The sequence below is a fragment of the Ictalurus punctatus genome, chromosome 1, assembly GCF_001660625.3.
Source record: "Ictalurus punctatus breed USDA103 chromosome 1, Coco_2.0, whole genome shotgun sequence".
NCBI lineage: Eukaryota > Metazoa > Chordata > Actinopteri > Siluriformes > Ictaluridae > Ictalurus > Ictalurus punctatus.
The window spans coordinates 8,693,215-8,714,774 of NC_030416.2; the positions used below are offsets into that span (position 1 = coordinate 8,693,215).

At 40.0% G+C, this 21,560-nt stretch overlaps 1 protein-coding gene across 6 annotated transcripts in view; it reads right to left on the bottom strand.

Moving 5' to 3' along the window:
* Window positions 1–4,403: 4,403 nt before the first annotated feature.
* The window catches only part of efna3b (ephrin-A3b), a 105,524-nt gene continuing 88,367 nt past the window's right edge, over window positions 4,404–21,560 (bottom strand). For 4 of the 6 annotated variants that reach the window (XM_047154620.2, XM_017450567.3, XM_017450492.3 and 1 more), the window contains exon 5: window positions 4,404–5,527. In XM_047154620.2, coding sequence (XP_047010576.1) covers window positions 5,406–5,527 — 122 coding nt within the window. In that variant the 3' untranslated portion in view covers window positions 4,404–5,405. Of the gene's footprint in view, window positions 5,528–18,556; window positions 19,533–21,560 lie in introns of those variants that run through there. The other 2 variants (XM_053680203.1, XM_053680195.1) reach the window with 1 other exon arrangement.

Genomic DNA, 21,560 nt, shown 5'->3' on the forward strand with positions numbered 1-21,560 from the left:
GGGATTGAGTCTCCTTGGGTAGTCTGATTGTAGAGGACAGTCATGTCTTAAGGTGTGTGAAAAACATGTGTGCATTGTTTTATTATTTATTTTTTTTTAATTGTCCTTCAATTCACATTGCAGGTGTTCCTTCAGTTTTCGGGCTGAAATCTGACGAACAGTTCGTGTATGAACATGTATGAGAAACAGCAGTCTGAGGCAGTTCGTTTTGTTATCATGATGATTATTATTATTATTATTACTATTATTATTATTATAACCTTTTGTTACGGTCTGTTACACTTTATTTGTTTTCAAGTTCTTTAAATTCATTCCAGTCGAAGGTAAACATGATTTTAAATGGTTGTTTCCAACACTAATAAATGCTTTTGTTGTTTCTTCTAAACGACCCAGACGCTCTTGCACACATGCGCGGAGAAAACGTACAATCAAGCAACTTACACGCGCGCACACACACACACACACATATTGGCCGGTATAAAGAAACAAAATCTTTCATCTATTTGACCATTTACACAGCCACTCAAACAAAGAAACACACACACGCGCGCACACACACGCGCACACACACACACACACACACACACACACACACACACACACACACACACACACATATTGGCCAGTATAAAGAAACAAAATCTTTCATCTATTTGACCATTTACACAGCCACTCAAACAAAGACACACACACACACACACACACACACGCGCACACAAACTCGTGTCTAAGTTTTGAAGTGCAACAGTTTATACTTTTTCGTCGTTCGCCCGATCAACTCTTCTTAAATTCACCACTCCCGATAAAAGTAATGACCCCGAACAGAACACACACGTTTCCCCGAACGAACCCGAGCCGAACACATTAGCCTTAAAATACACAATGAGAAGAAAAAAATCGACGTACAAGTCAAAACAAATTCGGTAAAAATGACGTGCGTCCCACGTCATACTGAGCGTTCAAGTCATTAGCATTGTACTCTTTGCTCTACGACAGCATGTTACCATGGTAACCACATTAGCAGAATGTACAGAGTGGACATCTATGAGTTCCCGCTAATCTAAAGCTAATCGGGAAAGAAAAAAAAAAAAGAACAACCTCATTTGGCTTCGACGCTACGACAAAAGCGTCCCATCTCGCCGGTTACTCCACGTACTCATTAGATTCTCATTTAGCATGTTAACTTAAACCTACTAAATCTAAATCCTTCGTCTTGACTCCGTAGGCGAGATGCTGGATTGCAAGCCTGTTCTGTTGAGCTGGAGCACTGTGAGCTCGTGCCCGGGTTTATCTCAGGGCCGGTAAGGTGCTAGGCGAGATGTAAAAAGAGAAAGGATGTCATAAGAAGAAGGTGGAAAATCCCCTCAGAACATGGCAACCCCAAGCACTTATTTGCATGGACGATAGCGAATCTGCGTGTGACGTTTGCCAAGTTCCTGATGTTTTTAGTGTCTTATTTCCCCAAACATCTCATGCTCTTTTCATGAGCTGCGCATTAAAAACGCAGTACAGCCACTGCAGGCCAGTTTATAGTGGCAACTACTGGCAGGCGTTTATGATTCGATGAAGCCGAGCAGGAAGCTGTGGAGAGTCGAGACTGGTCTGAACCGGTTTGGGTTTTCAGCTCCAGGGCTCTCTTGGTCCTGTACGAACCGGTGCAGAGAAAAAAAAAGATCCATCATATGTTTGTGTTTATGTACATACGTTTCCATGTGTGTCCTCCGGTTAAAGGTGAAGAAAAAGCCTTGGTATAGAAAAGAATGCAGTCCAGTGGAGAAAAGCAGAGCATTTCAGTATCACCAGCCTACGCTACTGTTTCTACAGCCACCAAATTCAGCTCGACACACACACACACACACACACACACACACACACACACACACACACACACACACACACACACACACACACACACACACACACACACACTGATTGCCAAGGTCCATGTGATGTTATTTGCTCTTATTAAGAAAACAGTATGGCTCCAAAAGTTCAAGTCTCTTTAAGAAAATGATTAAATGAATGAAGGACAAACACATTTGGAATATTTATAGTAGAGTTGCGATCAAAATTATTCAACCCCTATTGCAAATCAGGTTTATTACTTTCAGCTGTTTGCAATGAAGAAATCAAGGAAAAGCAATTGAAATAGATTCAAGTTTCCCTAAATTCAACTGAAAATGCCACTTTTAATGATTTCTCCAGTTTCAAAATGATTCAACCCCCTGAATAGAATCCCTCACAACAGCACAAATATGCAAAACAGGTGTTGTCTCAAGCATACCTGATGCAACTAATCAAGGGCTTCGTTAGTTGTACCAGGTGTGCTTGAGCTGGAACACATGAAACACCTGAACTGGCTAGGGGCAGAAAATATATCAAATACCTGGATGGGGCAGAAAAAGGAAGCTATCAATGATGGCAACCAGATTTCTGAGAAGGCATGTTGTGAAAAACCCTCGAGTGACTGTAAAAGACCTGCTGCAAGACTTGGTGGCAATGGGCACTGAGATTTCAGTGAGCACAGTAAGGCGAGTACTAAACGCAGAAGGTTTCTATGCCAGAACTCCAAGACGTACACCATTACTGATCCAAAAGCACAAGAGAAGTCGGCTCAAAATCATGTAAATAAGCCACAGAAGTTTGGGGATTCTATTCTGTGAAGAGATGAAACAAAACTGGAACTTTTTGGAACGATGGATCAGCGGTATGTCTGGAGGAAGAAGAATGAAGAAAAACACTGTCCACAGTCGAGCAAGGTGGAGGCTCGGTGATGCTCTGGGGCTGCTTTACATTCTCTGGCACTGGAAACCTGCAGCGTCTGGAAGGCAAGATGGATTCATTGAAGTATCAGAAATCCTTGGAGATAAATTCATGCCGTCTGTGAGGAAGCTGAAGCTTGGGCGTCATTGGATCTTCCAACAGGACAATGATCCCAAGCATACCTCAAATTCCACCAAGGCTTGGTTACAGAAGAAGTCCTGGAAGATTCTACAGGGCCATCACCGTCACCTGACTTGAACCCCATAGAACATCTCTGGTAGGATTTGAAGAAGGCGGTTGCAGCACGCAAACCCGAGAATATTACTGAACTGGGCTAAGATTCCTAAGGAACGCTGCCAGAAGCTTTGCATCTCGTTTGCAGCAGGTCATAACAGCAAAAGGGTGCTCTACTAAGTACTAAAGATTCTTGCCATGAAGGGATTGAATGATTTTTAAACAGGAGAAATCATTATAAGTTGCATTTTCAGTTGAATTTGTGGAAACCACTTGAAGTATTCGTTGTGTTGAACTATTTCAATTGCTTTTGTCTGATTTATTCACTGCAAACAGCTGAAAGTCTGTAAATGTTGTATTTAAATAAACCTGATTTGGAATGGGGGTTAAATACTTTTGATTGCAACTGTGAGTAAGATATGTATAAGTAATCAGGTCAGCGGTGCAAAATTTCTATCTCTATGGTTTTCATCATTTTGACAGAAGAGCAAAGAATTTGTCAGAAAATCAAATCATGGAATATATATATATTTATCCTACCATCCATTTTCTGTACAGCTTATCCTACAGTACACAGGATCACAGGGGAGCCTGGAGAGGACTCGAGGCGGGGGACACCCTGAATGGGGTGCCAACCCATTGCAGGGCACAATCGCACACTAAGGACAATTTGGATCTGCCAATCATCTTACAACGCATGTCTTTGGACTGGGGGAGGAAACCAGAGTACCTTGAGGAAACCCCTGAAGCAGGGCGGAGGTGGGATCTGAACCCCCAATCCTGGAGGTGCATATATATCTATATATATATATATATATATATATATATATATATATATATATATATATATATATATATATACACACAGTATACTGTGCAAAAGTTTTAGGCACCCTATTTTTTTAGTCAAACTTTGTTATAGAATATTTATTTTATGACTTCTACATTATCAAGTCAGATTCCCAAACATTAGTTTTCTAGCACACAATGTTTGTATGTCAGTAAAGAAAGCAGCATATTATGTAAGAGACCACTTTTCAGACAATAAACACAACGAAGGCTGCTGGGTTTTGCTGCAAAAATAAGAAGCGAGTTTGACAGTCACCAGAAGTCTCCAGAAGAACCGTGGCTGGTTCTGTAATAACACTTACAGCTCATTTCCTTTTAAAACTGCACTTAATTGTACCAGAGACTACTATTTTTATTTATGTTTTCATTTTTTTAATCACACCAAATATTGACTTTGTTTCATTTATTACTGTTCACTGCTCTTTACAGTATTATTTTGAAGGCATCTTTGCTCTACAGCATTTCTTTGCATGTGCCTAAAACTGTTGCACAGTACTGTATATATATATATATATATATATATATATATATATATATATATATATATATACATACATACATACATCCATCCATCTTCTAAACTGCTTATCCTTCTTCAGGGTTACGGGGAAACCTGGAGCCTATCCCAGGATGCATTGGGCACAAGGTGGGGTACACCCTGGACAGGGTGCCAATCCAATATATATATATGAATATGAATTGCGCTATGCTGTTCGTGCTAAAAATTCATCCGGACAATCAGAAAATGGTAAAAATTTGAGAGAAATTGACATTTTGGAAAAACTTAAGCTACCTTTCTATCCTGACAGCTACACCGAGATTTCTGCTGATGGCAGTTCTGTAAGTCTGTTTAAATCCATCATCAAAACATGAGGAGGGCATTAGGCAATCTTGTTTCTGATGTGTTTGTAAACCTGATAATCCAGGTTTACTGAGGCTAGAGCGAGAGAGAGAGAGAGAGAGAGAGAGAGAGAGAGAGAGAGAGAGAGACAGAAATGCTGAACTGAATTGAAAATGAAGCTCTTTAGGTGCTGAGTAAAATGTCCCCGTGTCATTTACCTCAGCCTTATTTGACATTAAAAAAATTTCTGCCACTAATGATGCACAATGACTTGAATGTTAACGCATCGTTCATCTTGAACATCGATTCAACTTAATCGCTAAGTGGCCATTCATTAGTTGATAAAATAACTAATTAGACTGAGTGGAGGTTTTCGCTTGAATGATTTGCAAACAGCATGTGTGTGAATACTCATTCAGTTTCTCACACACACACACACACACACACACACACACACACACACACACACACACACACACACGCACACAACATAACACATACACTCGTACACTGACGGTATGGCTCGAGCTGATTGGTAAAGTCGTTATTATAAAGTCCAGGTTCATGTTTCACTGTTGAACAGAAGAAGGCCTTGGTATCCCACTAGTCCTATTCCTGCTGTTCCTCTCCTCTCCTTTTTTTTTAAAACTGTTTTGTCCTTCCTTCTTCCTGCAGTCCTCTAGGCCTCAGTGGCATGACGACTTCCTGCAGGCGAGTGCTAGGAGATGGAGAGTGCGATGAGGAAGAGCGCGGCCACCGTGAGGAGGAGACGGTCCCTGGATGGACTGCTGCCACTGATGCTCTTCTCCAGTTTCGGGACCTCATGGTTGTCATAGTCGTCTATAGAGAGAAAGTAAGAGAGGGGACAGAGAAAGAACTCAGCATAATTCTTCATCTCGATTGATGGAATCTGTAGAGTTAAAAAAAAAAAAAAAAAAAAAAAAAAAACAGTCGACCCCTGAACTTGCAATTTTAATATGCAAAACTATGTAAATTGATATCAGGAGATATTAAAAATGACTGAGGGAAGGACTATCTACTGATCACAACACTCCAAAAATTTCAATTGGTTTGAGATCTGGTCAAAGGCCAAAGCATAAGCTTTCAATCATATTCATATTCACAGAACCATTCAGTGAACCATTGCGCCCTGTGGGTGGGGGCGGAGACGACTCCCATCAGGAGAAAAGTGATAGGACAAAGGCGATCAGTTAGAAGAACTTTGTGTTGATTTCTAGCGATTCTTTGCTCTAAGAGGACAAGCGGACTCGCATTGTACCGGTAAAACGCAACCACAGCGTAACAGAGCCACTGTTTTTTTTTTTGCTCCTTTAATTTGTCACCTGTCTGCACGAGTGCACTAATAATTTGCATTTTAGACATTATGGGTTCAAAACTGTCGAGTTTATTTTGCTCATTTTGAAGTGGGGCGCCTCGTGAATATGGTTTATAACTCACTCACTCACTCTGAAAATCTATTAGCAGAGAGCTGCGCAAAAAATGGGGGGTGGGAGGAATAATCTAGAATTAAACGCAGAAAGAGGGTTGAACTTTACGGTATTCCTACAGGGATGCTAATGAGTTGAATACTAACACCACTGTAATGCTAGGGAAATGATAAACATGTCATTAGTAAGGCCCATTGTACCTCAGATGCAGTAAACACATCGGGACGAGGCGCCACGTCCATGTTAATCAGTGTGGCCTTTTATACTGGACTCACATGGCACGTAGACAAAACATTTTTCCACTCGACTTATATTTATGCCTTCACATGCAGCATGTTTTAACTAGAAACATATCGAATGTTTTTTTTATTTTATTTAACTATTTACTATTGTACATTGTGCAGTTTAGGCCCATAAGCTACACAGCATATGTCCAACCTTCAGACTACAATCACACTACAGCAGCACCTTAATTAAAAAAAGTTATGAAGATATGAAGATTTTATATATATATATATATATATATATATATATATATATATATATATATATATATATATATATATATAACAATATAAGAGCGATCATAAAAATCCCATGTTGTTGTTGTTGTTTATTTAGTCCTGTCCTGAAGAAGCTATTTCACATAACAGATGTTTACAAATAGTCCACAAGACAAGATAATAGCTGAATTTAGAAAAATTACCCCGTTCAAAAGTTTACAAACCCTCAATTGTTAATACTGTATGTCGTTACCTGGATGATCCACAACTGTGTTTATGTTTTGTGATAGTTGTTCATGAGTCCCTTGTTTGTCCTGAGCAGTTAAACTGCCCACTGTTCTTCAGAAAAATCCTCCAGGTCCTGCACATTATTTGCTTTTCCAGCATCTTCTGCATATTTGACCCCTTTCCAACAGCGACTATATGATGTTCAGAACCATCTTTTCACACTGAGGACGACTGAGGGACTCGTACACGACTATTACATAAGGTGCAAACAGGTAACATGATACATTAAGAGCCAGGGGGGTGTAAACTTTTCAACAGGAGGATTGGTGTAAATTGTTATTATTTTGTTTAAAGATCATTTCTTTTTCATTGAGTACTGCCCTTCAGATGCTAAATAAGATAGTTGTAGATGTCTCCCAGAAGACAAAATACTGACAATTTACACCGATCATCCTGCTCAAAAGTGTGATCTCTGTGACTTTCATCGTGGCATAGTCGTTAGTCCTAGATGGACTGGTTTGAGTATTTCAGAAACTGTGTAAACTCTAGAAACTGTTGTGTGTGAAAATCTCAGGAAATCAGCAGTTTATAAAATACTCAAACCAGCCCATCTGGCAGATATCCAGAGATCCGTCACAAGTCACAGAGGTCACACTTTTTCTTCATTCTGATGTTTGATATGAAAATTAACTGAAGCTCTTGACCTGTATCTGCATCATTTTTTTTTTTTTTTTTTGCATTGCGCTGCTGCCACATGAATGTGCAGGTGTACAGATTTTCCTAATAAAGTGGACAGTGACAGTATATATAATAAATGTCTTTGGGGGAATAAAAGTCTGCAAAATGAATACTAATAGTAGCAGGTGTGGGCATGGTGTAGTGAGGAACCGCACTGAGAGCAAGGTGTTGGGAAACAAGCTACAGGGGTAATGACTAACGTGACACATCTGAGCCCTGTGTCCTAGATATATTTATGTGATCTCACTTTCTTTCTCAGCTCTCCCTGAGCAGTGAGCTGAGTGTGTGTGTGCATGTGTGTTTTCTGAGCAGCATACTACCGACTTGTTACGCCAAAATATAATGCCAAGGATACATAATAACAAATATTGATATATATATTTTTACACTTTGCACAGTAATGTGAACAGATCATGTTCAATATTTGTCTGTTTTTAGAAGAGTATATAAATAATATATGGGATAAGACATATTGCAGGTAATGGTGTCATGTGTGTATAATACCAGTGGCGTAGCCAAGAATTAATTCGAGGCGGTGGGGAGGATGAAGAAATATATTACATAAAATCACCATTATATTGATAAGTGTGATGCCATTTTATCATTTTTGTGGATGCCAGATAGTAGTAGGAGCAGCGATGACACAAATTTGTTATTTGCATATTTTAAGGCACGCACTACCGTGAACCAATCCCAGCATATTAATAACACTACCATAAAATATACTGTATGGCCAAAAGTACATGGACACCTGACTATCACATCCTATAGGTGGTTCTTCCCCAAACTGTTACCAAAAACTGTATAGAATGTCTTCGTACGCCGTAAAATTACAATTTCTCTTCACTGGAACTAAAAGGCCCAAACATGTTCCAGCATGTCAATGTGCACAAAGCAAGCACCATGAAGACATGGAATGGAAGAACTTGAGTGTCCCAAGCCCTGACCTCAACCCCACTGAACACCTTTGGGATGAACGGGAACGCTGAATGCATCCCAGGCCGCCTCGTGTGACCTTGCGTCGCAGTGCCCGACCTCACTAATGCTCTTGTGCTTGAATGAGCACACATCGGCACAGACGTGCTCCAAAATCTAGAAGAAAGCCTTCTCAGAAGACTGGAGGCTGTTATAGCAGCAAAGGGCTGACCAACTCCATATTAATGCTAATGGCTTTGGAATGAGATGTTCAACAAGCACATACGGGTGTGATGGTCACGTGTCCACACACTTTTGGCCATCATGACGGTTGCACTCAAAATGATGAAAGTATGGCACCTTGAATCAGAAAAATAAACCATTCCGATTGGATGCTCTTGTTTCCTGTTGTCGTAGCTGGTAGCCAATAAACTGTGATTAAACAAACTAAGGTAAGTTTGGAGCGGTTAAATATAAATATGGAATCGTAATAATGTCTTTGACCTTTCACTTACATCCATATAGTGCAATTCTAATGATGTTCGTGAAGGTAGATATAATGAGCTGCAATTTCTGTTATGTAAACCATCCATGAATAAGTATTTGGAATGGGAAAATCTTTCAGAGAGCGTTCGGACTTTCGTGCTGTGTTATGAATTCACACTTTCTACAAAATCACATTCTGGAGTGCAGGGGTGCTTTAAGAGAATGGTTAATAACACCCTTCAGTTCTAGACTGTGTGATCGCTCAGGCATAGTAGACAGTCTCCGAGCTCGCCCAGGGGCAGCGCTCCAGACGCAAATGCAGCGAATCAAATCAAAATCAGGTGCGGATTTAGCATGAATGTCTGCGTGTGTGTACACTTTCAGTACAGGAATGAAATACATGTGAAAAAAAAACCACACTATGACCCTTTTGGAACGAACCGGAATGCTTCAGGAATGCAAGCTTAATGATAATAAAGCGAGTCTGATGCAATAAACTCAGGCACATCTTAACGAAATGGATTGAAACTTCAAGGTTATTTATGGACAACGAATGTAAACCCTGACAGCCGGTAAGAGGAGGAACCTCATTTATTGACAATAACATCAACTAAACGCTTTCAGCTGCAGGTAGCAATTAAAAAACAGGGGTTTCTTTGGCTCGTTCTTTTGTAAAAACATTCTCCTTCGGCATTCCACCCTGCTGTAGAATCCTATCCATGATACCGTACACTAAAACACAAGGTTCACGCACAAATCATGCATTCTTCTGCTATCTAATGTTACTCCGCGTCTGGTACATCTTATATCACACGACCGTAATTTGATGTTAGTTTACCGTGTGCAGACGGGCCCAGCAGATAAAGTAGAGACTCTAAAGAAACGCACGTCCATTTTCAATATACAAGTGCTGTAAAATATCCAGGTGGAGTTAAGGAAAATATATATATTTTTTCCTCTTCTCAACCTGAGATAACCTCGCATGCTCAATCTTGCTGAGCATTTTTCTTCTGAGTCACGAAGATAGATGTTATCAAGAGATGCCTGCAGATCTTTAGCTGTCCCCCTAAGGCTCTTGGTCATTTGAGCAGTCCTGCGCTGAGCTTTGCAGGACGTCCACCTTGAAGCAGAGGATCATATTTAGCACATATCTTTACCAAATATTCGATACATTTGACCTATTGACCTTGACTGATTGATTCCACGTCTTTAATGCGATTAAGAGTAGGTTCGTCATATGGCAGGGCGGGTCAAAGTCACATCCGGACTGATTAGAACGGTGGTTTTCAAAGTGGGGGCTGCGGCCCCCTTGGGGACCGCCAGGTGGCGCCTGGAGGGCCTCAACAATTTGGTGTGAAAAATAAAAAAATACACGATTCAACCACACACTTACACAATCAATTCCTAATGTAATGTAATATAAAGATGAAAGAGATAATTATTAAGAAGAAAAAGGGGATATATATTAAGAAGTCTGTATTTTTAATGTGTTTTAAAGACATCTTGCAAAAGGGGGGCCTCGGTCAAATGTTAATGCCATTTGGGGGGCCTTGCCCTGGAGAAGTTTGGGAACCCCTGGATTAGAACATCTGACTTCATCAATTATCCTCTTTTCACGAGCTCATTTGTTTAGAGGTTCACGCATTACTTCCAGCAATAAACCTGATGGGAAGGAATAAAGCATGACGGGGCATGCTGTTATGGGAATATAATCGACGACGGGTGCGGTGTTATGCGGCCTGACCTCAAAGCGGAGCTACTTTTACCTCCGCAAAGCTCTCATATAACAGCAGATTACGACGATTGAATTATTATTATTATTAATGCATTTTTATCCATTTAGTCCTTTGCCCTGAAGATTTTCCAGTGTCAGAAAACAAAGCTTTACACTCATACCATAAATGCCAAATTATATAATATATAATATATAATAATATCCATCCATCCATCCATCTTCTATACCGCTTAATCCTTTTCAGGGTCATGGGGAAACCTGGAGCCTATCCCATGGAGCATCAGGCACAAGGCGGGGTACACCCTGGGCAGGTATTAAGCCCCCGACCCTGGAGGTGTGAGTTGAACGTGCTAACCACTAAGCCACCGAGCGCCCCCCAAATGAATATGCCCTTACAGAAACCCAGTCCCTGTGAATGAGTTGCTACTATAGAAACAATAAAGTATTAGTATGAGTGCATTTATAGAAACCTGTGATTTGAAATACAGCCTGTTACAGAAAATTAATCATCCTTCATTAACTAATCAGTATCGAGAATTTGACCACGCTGTGGTATTAATACATCATATTTATTAAGATTTCGGTTTACGATTTCCTCTATGACTCTAATGACGATCAGATCTCATATTACTCATACTCATAGAACTAGAAGATACGACCATATCACACCGATATTATCAATACTGCATTGGCTCCCAGTAAAATCTCGCATTAATTATAAAATACTTTTATTAACCTATAAAGCACTAAATGGTCTCGCGCCACAATATCTAAGCGACCTTTTGGTTTTATATGATCCGCCACGCCTACTTAGGTCAAAAGATGCAGGCTATTTGACGGTACCTCGAATAGTGAAGGCTACAGCAGGGGAAGAGCTTTCTCTTATAGAGCCCCACAGTTATGGAACAGTCTTCCTATTAGTGTTCGGGACTCAGACACAGTCTCAGTGTTTAAGTCTAGGCTTAAAACATATTTGTTTACTCAAGCCTACCCTGACTAGATTCTGTTCTACTACTTCGCAGTCATAATTATCTTTTTTCTCCCTCTCTCCTTTCGCCGAGCCCCACACGAATTTATGGAGATACTAGAGATCCAGATCCTTTCTGCCTCTGGATGGAGCTCAAATCTTCTTTAATTCCAGACTGCTGGGACTACGGCTGCTCCTAAGGTCATACAGACTTCATATAAATCCATAATGAACTTTTTCACACTATCTGTTGTTACCCAGATGAGGATGGGTTCCCTTCTGAGTCGGGTTCCTCTCAAGGTTTCTTCCTCTTAAAACATCTTAGGGAGTTTTTCCTCGCCACCGTCGCCACTCAGTGGCTTGCTCAGTTGGGATAAATTCGCGCCTTTAATATCTGTATACCGTGTTGATATTTCTGTAAAGCTGCTTTGAGACAATGTCTATTGTAAAAAGCGCTATACAAATAAAATTGAATTGGATTGAATTGAATATTAGGAGGTATTCATGAAGAAAATCTGGGAATCCATTGAAAGGTTTTTTTTGTTGTTTTTGCACACTCTATCCTGGATGGATGCCAACACAAAAGTCAAAAACATTCCTGAAATGTTATTTTATCAGCACAGCCTGGTAGTCATCTCATGCAACCAGTTCTGTGTGTGTGTCTGACCTCTATTTCAAGTGACGGGCAGATTTGTAAACACACACCTTGTCACACGGGTCATAGAAGACACCTTGCGTGACGCAAATCTGCAGCCTGACAAATACTTCCAGACACGCAAGCAGTGTGTGCGTGTTCAGACACATAGGTTAAACTGTGGAGTGATGTGGGCTCAGTGGTGCCTATCAGCCCATAAGTGTTTGTCTCGTTAGCTTTGTTTACGCGCGGCCTAATAATTCCATTAAAAAAAAAAAACGTGACCCGCAGCTCACCTGGAACGGAAAACGTTGTAATATCTTACAGAATAATTTACGAAATATCTCAGGGAAATTTCTCAGATAAATAATCTGCTTAATAATCTATTAAATGGAATAGCAACCACCATGTCTGTCTTTTAGTCTTCTCATTAAGCTTTGTGATTCTGATTTCAGAAACATTTGATGACTTTCACAAGTGGAATTTCTGTGAACATTCCGCCTCATAATGCACACAATGATAAATATGGGCACTGCAAAAGGCAAACTGTGTAAGAAAGCAAAATCAAGGCAGAAAACTTGTATTTAGGAATTATATATATTTCCCAAAAATATAAAAACTTGTAGTTTCATGTAAAACCCAAGACCCTGACTAGGTGGTTACTAAGGATGAATGAATGAATGCTGTATGTTTATGTGAGCATCATATCAGGCTGCTCCTTCATAGCATGAAGGTAAAAACCTTCTTTGTTACGTCCTGCCGTTCTGCTGCACACCTCTGGTCTCAACCGGATGCACTGTGAACCTTTCTGGCAAGCTTTCCAATAAAAAGAATAACGTGTCTGTTATTTTTCCATTTAAAGAAACAATCTATTGTTTAATCTATTAAGCGACAGCTTGCTGATCCAGCCATGAGAACGATTTCAATTCATTCTTCTTTTGTCAAAGGCATTCTTTACTTATATTTATATATATAATGAAAAATTCTGGAAGACATTTTGCTAAACAGTGTTCATTTCCCCTATGTCTGGAGATTTCTAGGACACCCTGTACTTGCCTATAACCATTTAATGCATGACTCTATGCTGTTTCTTTTATATAAGAGCTAGGAATGTGCCAATATTTTTGCATCAAGAAAAGCTAGACTGGGAGGACCATCTGGGATAATATATCAGGCTTATCTAAAAACCCAAATCACCCAACATTCAGTATACAACCCCACTTTAAAAAAAAGAGACTTGATGGCTCCGTACCTTTATGGCACATTTTACCCAAACGACTCATTTGGTATTTATGCACACCTTCTGGGATTGTAACTGTACATCAATATATCATAGCTCTACATCTTCTATTCAATAACTGCAGGTTTACAATCACAGCGAGAGAATGAGTGTGTGTGTGTAAATTGTACCAGTCATATTACAGCTACTCATCCACAGCAGTGGTTCATACAATCCCAGTTAGAGTTAATCGAGCAAAACCATCTACACTAGTGGTCAAAAACCCTCGTCCTTGAGATCTACCTTCCTGCAGGTTTCATCTCCAACCAAAATGTAACACACCTGTTTTAGTTGATCAAGAACTTCTTAAGGCAGTGATTAAATGGTCATAATTATGGTTGGAGGTAAAGTCTTCAGGAAGGTAGATCTCCAGGAACAGGGTCAGTGACCACTGAGCTACACTAAGGATGTGCTTAAATGGGATTGAAGATGTACAGCTTTTATCACTAAAGCTGAATAGTACATAAGTTAAGTAAAGTAGTCATTTGTTGCTTTTGACAATACGTGTAGTAATCCTGGAACGGTGAGATGGCTACGATTCAGAAAAAGGGAAAAGTAGGGACTGTATTGTTTTTTTTTCTATACCGCTTATCCTTCAGGATCCCTTGTGGGCAACCTGGACCTATCCCAGGAAGCATCGGGTACAAGGCGGGGTACACCTTGGACAGGGTGCCAATCCATCGCAGGCACAGTCACACAGCCATTCATACGCTACGGACACTTTGGACATGCCAATCAGCCTACCATGCATGTCTTTGGACTGGGGGACTGGTAAATACTGAATTGGATATCGAAACAAAACAGTAAGTATTGAAACGCAAGAAATGAATTCCAAATCTCAGTGTAAACACATTTCTCAGAAGGACAGATATGGGTATTAAGTTTCACGTAACCAACGTATGGTGAACTGAATATTGGGACTGCCAATGAGCCTTGACACATGCAAAGCTCCTTGAAATGCTGTGCAAAATAAGAAGCCCCAAAAGATAACTGTCATAACGTTTCTCAGACAGATGGGGACAGACTTTATCTCAGGACAGAAACTCTGCCCAAACACACTGCCTACATACTGAGTGAATTACATTCCTGAATAGTTCTGATAAAGACCTACTGGTATTCTGAAGCATTCACAATAGCGATATGTTGCATATCAGCACTGATGATACGTTATTGTATCTATACAGGGGCTGGTATGGCAGATGAGCTACAAGAAACTGATCTTTAAAAAAAACAAATTGTAGGTTTTTAAAAAAAAGTCTCTAGAGATGTTTATTTAACATTACGGAAGGAGTCTCCAGTGTCCAGCGCTTTATAACAGTCACTAAGTTTTTCCACATGGCTGAGTTTTCATAGCAATTGCCATTGTGTTTCTGGATTCTTGCTCACATGACAAGCTGCGGTGTTTGTATTATTCATTTCAAGGGGGAAAAAAAACTTGCTTCACGGACGTTCGAATGACATTTTAGTGAAACAAATGCGGCAAAGTATCAGCTGAGAGCTGTGGTTGTGACGCATAAGCTGATATTCATACATTTGTGCTTGTTTTTGGGATAAATGACCATGACCACTTGAATTGAGTTAAGGACTCTTTTCAGAACTTCACGAAAAGTTTTTCCATGCTTAGTGGTTGGAAACATCACCACTTATTAGCTCTAGTAATGTTCTGCTCCCTGTTTGCTCTGATTAAGTTATTTTGCATTGCTATGAACATGTTTCATGATGTCCCATGATATCAAATTCCTTAATTACCGCAACAGTCTCTTAACATACTGTACAAGGCACATGCGTTAGATAGGACTTTTGATAAAAACGTGTTCTTGTTTCCAGCTCTTTTGAAATCGCTGCTTTTCACTGATAACTTTGCGCTTTTTGTCTGCAGCAGTAACTAAATACAATTACATGAGCATTTATGGCATATGGCAGACGTCCTTATTCAGAGCAACATTGATCTCATTTACACAACTAAGCAGTTAAGGGTTAAGGGCCTTGTTCAAGTGCCCAGTAGTGGCAGCGCTGGGATTTGAGCTCATGACCTTCTGATCAGTAGTCCAACATCTTAACGACTGGCCTTAACCCAATTCATTCAAGGAATTTACTGGTGTAGTCATTTAGCTAACGGTGTTAAAGCAGTCTGCTGTCACCATCAAATGAGAGGACAAACTGCAACTTGTTGGCCACCTATCATACATTCTAAAAGAGACGCCGAGTGCCGATTAACATCTGTCCGCGGCCCGCATTTGGCCCAGGGCCCAGACTTTGAACAGCGCTCTTCTACAATATTCAATGTAACTCTAAACGTTCTTCGGTTGGGATGCACCACCCTGCCATTGATTATTTTCCTATAACAGTACACCCCATTGTGCATTATTCCTTAAATAACACATCTGCTATATTAGTACATGCCTAATAATACAGCAGCATTAAAGTTACAGTTTTCTTTTAAATGACATTGAAGAGTTTGTATAGTTCAATGTTACACACAATACATAAGCACATTTTATTCTGAAGCGTAAGACATATAAGAACCTTGGAAGTCACCCTGGGTGTGAAATATTGAGGGAAATTACAGTAGATTGCTTTTGAAGAATCTTTTGTTTTCATTTTCTTGAACACTGCTTTGATAGGCTTTGTTCTGTATTGTATTGTTTTATATATATATATATATATATATATATATATATATATATATATATATATATATAAATGCTAAAATTTAAGAGAGAGGGAGAAAGAATAAAGAAAAAAAGAAAGAACGAGAGAAAAAGTGCCATCAAGTTCTGCTCCCAATATGTCAGCCTCCAGTTTGTTGCCTCATCTGTGTATTCTCAATGCAACTGCAGTGTATAATACAGTAAAAACTGCTGGCTTGCATACCCTAACTTCTTTTGCAAGGACGTTTCTGTAGAATGACTTGGTGACTCCAGTTATAATTTGTTCTGAGTTTAACACGGCCTCACGCTCGCTTCTCTGTGTCGATGTTTTGTGAAAGACATTGAGATAATCGCATAATTCCGCAACTCTTTAAATCCAGGTGGACATTTGATCCTTCTAAATGGATTTATTTTCCCTGTTAGAAATCTATCGTAGTGTATAAAGAGATGCATTTTTACTTCATTTTTCGCTCCTCATCATGAACAGACTGTGTGACTTGAAGCTGAAAATCCTCTAGCACGGCTCGACTGGTTGGTCCCACCATCTCTCAGAGTACAAGGAAGGCATGCATCAAGACTCCTGGCACCCTGGTGGTGGAATGAACTTCCTTTAGATGTCTGAACCGCTGAGTCACTGGCGGTCTAACGACCTACCTCTTCCTAAAGTACTTCAAATAAAAAATATTATGCTTTTCTTACTACATTACCTCCCCAATAGTTCTTTTTTAAGACTTATGGAATTCTTAGTCTGTGACCTAGTGAACCCGTATCAAGATGTATTTATTGATAGAAACTTCAAAGCACTTCTGCATAAGGGCGTTTGCCAAATACCATAAATGTATACATTAATTGGTGCTAAAATCACGGGAGCATTCGCGTCCATGTTAAGCAGTCCGTTTCAAATGACTTCATTAATATCCGCTGCAGTGTTATTTATCTCTGACATGATATCTATCAATTCAATCGATAACCATTTGTTGTGTGTGGTGTTATCAGTGGCCCATGAGATAAGGTTAGATGTTGTGTAGTGCAAAAAAATAATAATAAAGAAGACATCCTTACACGTCATAGGGGAATAACAATTCTGGAATAATTACAAGTTTCAACAAGAATCCAAGATAACAGACAGTGAATTATACGAGGCTGAATGTTTTTTTTTTTTTTTTTTTACGCACCGGTGTATTTTATGATGATAAGTAATTGAACATTGCCTGAGGGAGGATCAGTGGAGGATGTCTGGGATTATTGCGAGATCGTGCTGGAATTCTGCTCATATGCAGGAAGTCAGCTGATGCATCCGCCGTGCTGGAAGTAGCAGCATTACGTGTCGTACATCAGATAAGTCAGCTGACTTGAGTGCAAGTCCTCCGACTACCAGGAGTCATCAGATAGAGGAGCATTTGAAAAACAGTGTTGCGTGTTTGTATGTGTCACAATTAACACTAGGAAGTGCCAGCTAGGATGGAATGTACCAGGGTATTTGTTATCACGTTCTTCTTGGGTCCTTTTTTTTTTCTTTCTTTTTTTTCCATCTCTCTTTGAAGTTTGAAATCTGACATTATGGTTTGTACCATGTGAGGGTGCAAGACTCAAGTTTAACATGATACTTTGATCTTGGTTCTGTTTGTAAGAGTGGTTTGTCGATGGAAGACGAGCTATCACCTCAACTATAATTTCCTTTAAAAACTACAGACTTCTTGTGTAACTATTGAGCCCAAGGTTGTCAATAAGGAGCATTTACTTCCATCTTCTAATCGATGTATACATTTGTAAAGAAAATAGATAGTTTGTCCTGATGCTTGGTTTATTACTCTAGCATTCTGTATACATGCGTACTGTAGATCAGTTTTCATCCAATGTTTATGGTAGGTGCACTTCAGCCAAGCTGAGAGTTTTATTTTGCAGTAAAAAAAAAATAAAAATGCACTTATAATTTATTTGACTTAAGGCAATCTTCTGAGTGACAGTGGTTGGAGCTGTTGTGAGAACGTCTGTCTGCAACTTACAGTATACACAATACCTTAATGTTTGGCGTAATGGGTACATATTTGTCATAACAAACATTACTCTCCTAATGTGACAAAAACTCAGCACTATCATGTAAAAGCATTGCGTAAAATACAACTGCATTAGCATTATAGGTAGCATGGTAGTGTGCCCACCATCGTGAGCCCATGTGCAGGGTTTCGCATGTTCTCCCACTTTTCCATGCGTGTTCCCTCTGGGTTCTCCTAAAACCTCTTAAAAACATGTCTGGCGTCTCTGAATAGCCCCGAGGTGTGCATGACATATTGTATGTAACGTGAATGTTATCACTCATTCACAGGGAATTTGAAATCTAAGAATAATAATAAACATAGGCAGATGTTTTTTTGAATGTACCAACGCAGCTAAAAGGAGATTTGAACTTTCGAATTCAAATCGTGGGAGTTGGTCTACCCTCTTATTTAATTTTCAGCCGGCACAAACTTTTCTAAAATCAGGTCAACATTAGTAGTGTCTGCCAAATAATAAAAACAGAACTTACATACACTTACTTAACTTGCATGTACTTACAGTTTATTTGTAATATGTACAAATGACACCAGGAAGCACGGTGGCTTAGCATGTATGCATCGCACCTCTGGGGTTTGGGGTTCGAATCCCACCTCTGCCCTGTGTGCACATAGTTTGCATGTTCTCCTCGCGCTTTGGGGTTTCCTCCGGGTACTCTGGTTTCCTCCCCCAGTCCAAAGACATGCGTTGTAGGATGATTGACGTTTCCAAATTGTCTGCAGTGTGTGAATGGGAGTGTGCGCATGACTTGTGTCCCGAGTCCCCTGGGATAGACTCCAGTGTATTACAAGCTGTACAGAAAATGAATAGATGGACGGACAAATTGCAGCACTACAGCGGGTGATTCCGAGTGGCATGGATATATTTAAGTTTGACATGTCAGTCATATTGATTCCCGATTTACATCCGAGGTCCCGCCCCTTTGAAAGGTCTACCAATCAGCATAAAGTGAAGCTGTGCATCTGGGTGGGACTCAGTATGACACGTTAAAAGCCTGTTGTCCAGAGTGTGTTAATCTTTCGTCCCATTAAAACAGTGACTATACGAACACATTAATTTGAATAAAATTAGGGCATGCCTGGCTTCCCATGTGGTCTTAAAGCGATCGCATGTGGTGCATGATGCCCCTGCAGTGGTGTATTCCCAATGGCTTATACACCCAGTGTTCCAGGATCCACTGTGACCCTGACCAGCATAAAGCATTTCCTGTAGATGAAATGTAATGCAATGTTGAAGACGACTCAATGAATTAACATGATGTTTAAACATTTAAATAGTACATACATCAGCAAGTTTGTGTAAAATATCTGTGAAATATCTTATACAAAAAAAAAAAAATGATCGTCTTATTCAATTCATCCTTATTCATCCACAGACCGGCTACACTTTAGCACTACAACACGTTTCTTTTTGCACGTTATTAACTGTATGAATAGTACTGCCAGTATGTGCAGATAACTTTAATGCCATTTCTGGCATTAGCCAAGAATATTATCAGAATCACCGAGATGAGTAAGAGCTATATGATATACCAGAGGGAAATTCAGCCTCAGAGCCGTGTGTTACGAAATGCAGAAAACAGGCTGAAATAGGTTTGTTTCTTTTCTTCGTATTGATATGGATTTTCAATTCCGCGAGCTCTCGTTAATCTTACTCTTTAAGCTAAACATCAGAAAGAGTGAAGTTTGTCTCAATCTGAGAAATATTGAACAATCAGTCACTGGCCTTTCCTCTCTGTGGTCCTTTCCTCTCTGGCCTTCGTGTAAGCTGATACTCGAAACACGATTATAAAGAGAGCAAGAAGTCCGGGTTTGTGTATCGGAAAAAAAGAAGACCCACCCACATCCATCCCTTAACTAGAATTTTCATTAAAGTGTCACTCAGGAGGCTAACTTTCTGTAAACCAATCTTAATTTAATAACTTTGCGTACACCATGAAAATGATCCTGCGTGTGCCGTTACAAGCCAGTCGGATCCGAATCATTTCTCCTGTAGCCCAGACTTTGTCCTTGAGCTGACTCGCTGTGACAGAGCCGAACAGAACTTCCTGTCAGACCGAAGGCCTGACAGGAAAAGGAGGGGGCATGTGGGCTAGTGCTGTCAGAGCTAATCATAGCTAATGCTAGCCTCTGCATCATGATGCTCATCAGCACTAACTATAGCTTACACCTTGTTTGACTCATGGTTATGCTGTAGCAACATCCTTCAACTCTTTAGCCTGCCTTTGTCACTACATAATAAGACTGATAATAGTCATCAGCAGGGGTGTGTGCTAGTGCTGCTATTACACTGCACACAGGATTTGATTAGAAGATGCTTGGAAATCAATGACTGCTGTCAATGTCTGTTGAAATACTCATGTATCCACAGCACAGGTTTTATTGGTCTCAGCTTGAGGTATTTAGTGTCTGAAAGGATGTGTTTGTAAGTGAAAAGTTCCAATTAGGGCTAGTAATATGGACAAAAATGGTGTATTGTGATTCTATTGATGCTATTAAATTATGCCTTAAGATAAACATTCATTTCACAATTATTTTGGCTCAGGCCAATGCCTAATTTATTAAAACACCATCCATCGATCCTGCTACACAGGGTCATGGGGGAGCCTGGAGACTATCCCAAGGAACTCAGGGCACAAGGCAGTGGACACCCTGGACGGGGTGCCAATCCATCCGAGGGCACAATCACACACATTTCCACGCTAGGGACAATGTTTAGAAACGCCTGTCTTTAGGCTGGGGGAGGAAACTGGAGAAGCCAGAGGAAACCCCGAAGCACGGGGAAGAAAACGCAAACTCCACGCACAAAAGGTGGAGGCGGGATTCGAATCGCCAACCCCAGAGATCCGAGGCACACGTGCTAAACACTAAGCCACTTTTTCTTATAGTTACATTTATTGTTGTTTATCACAAGTTAGCTCCTCTTATCAGTTATGCTACAGCAGCTATAAACAGTCGTTTCGTCACCAGTCTCTTTTTTCTTCTTCTCTCGATTCAATTTAATTCAGCTTGTTACAGAGAAACAGTGCTACAAAGCGCTGACACTGGAGTCTCCTTCCAGAAATAATGAATAAACATCTCCTTAAAGAGGACTTTGGCATATTAATGAGTGAGTGTATGCTTTTCTTTGTGAACTAACAATGCACAAAAAAATCAATTCATTATTACTATTATTATTGTGAATGAGTTGTTACTATAGAAACAAAAACGTATTAGAATTAGAACAAGCATATCA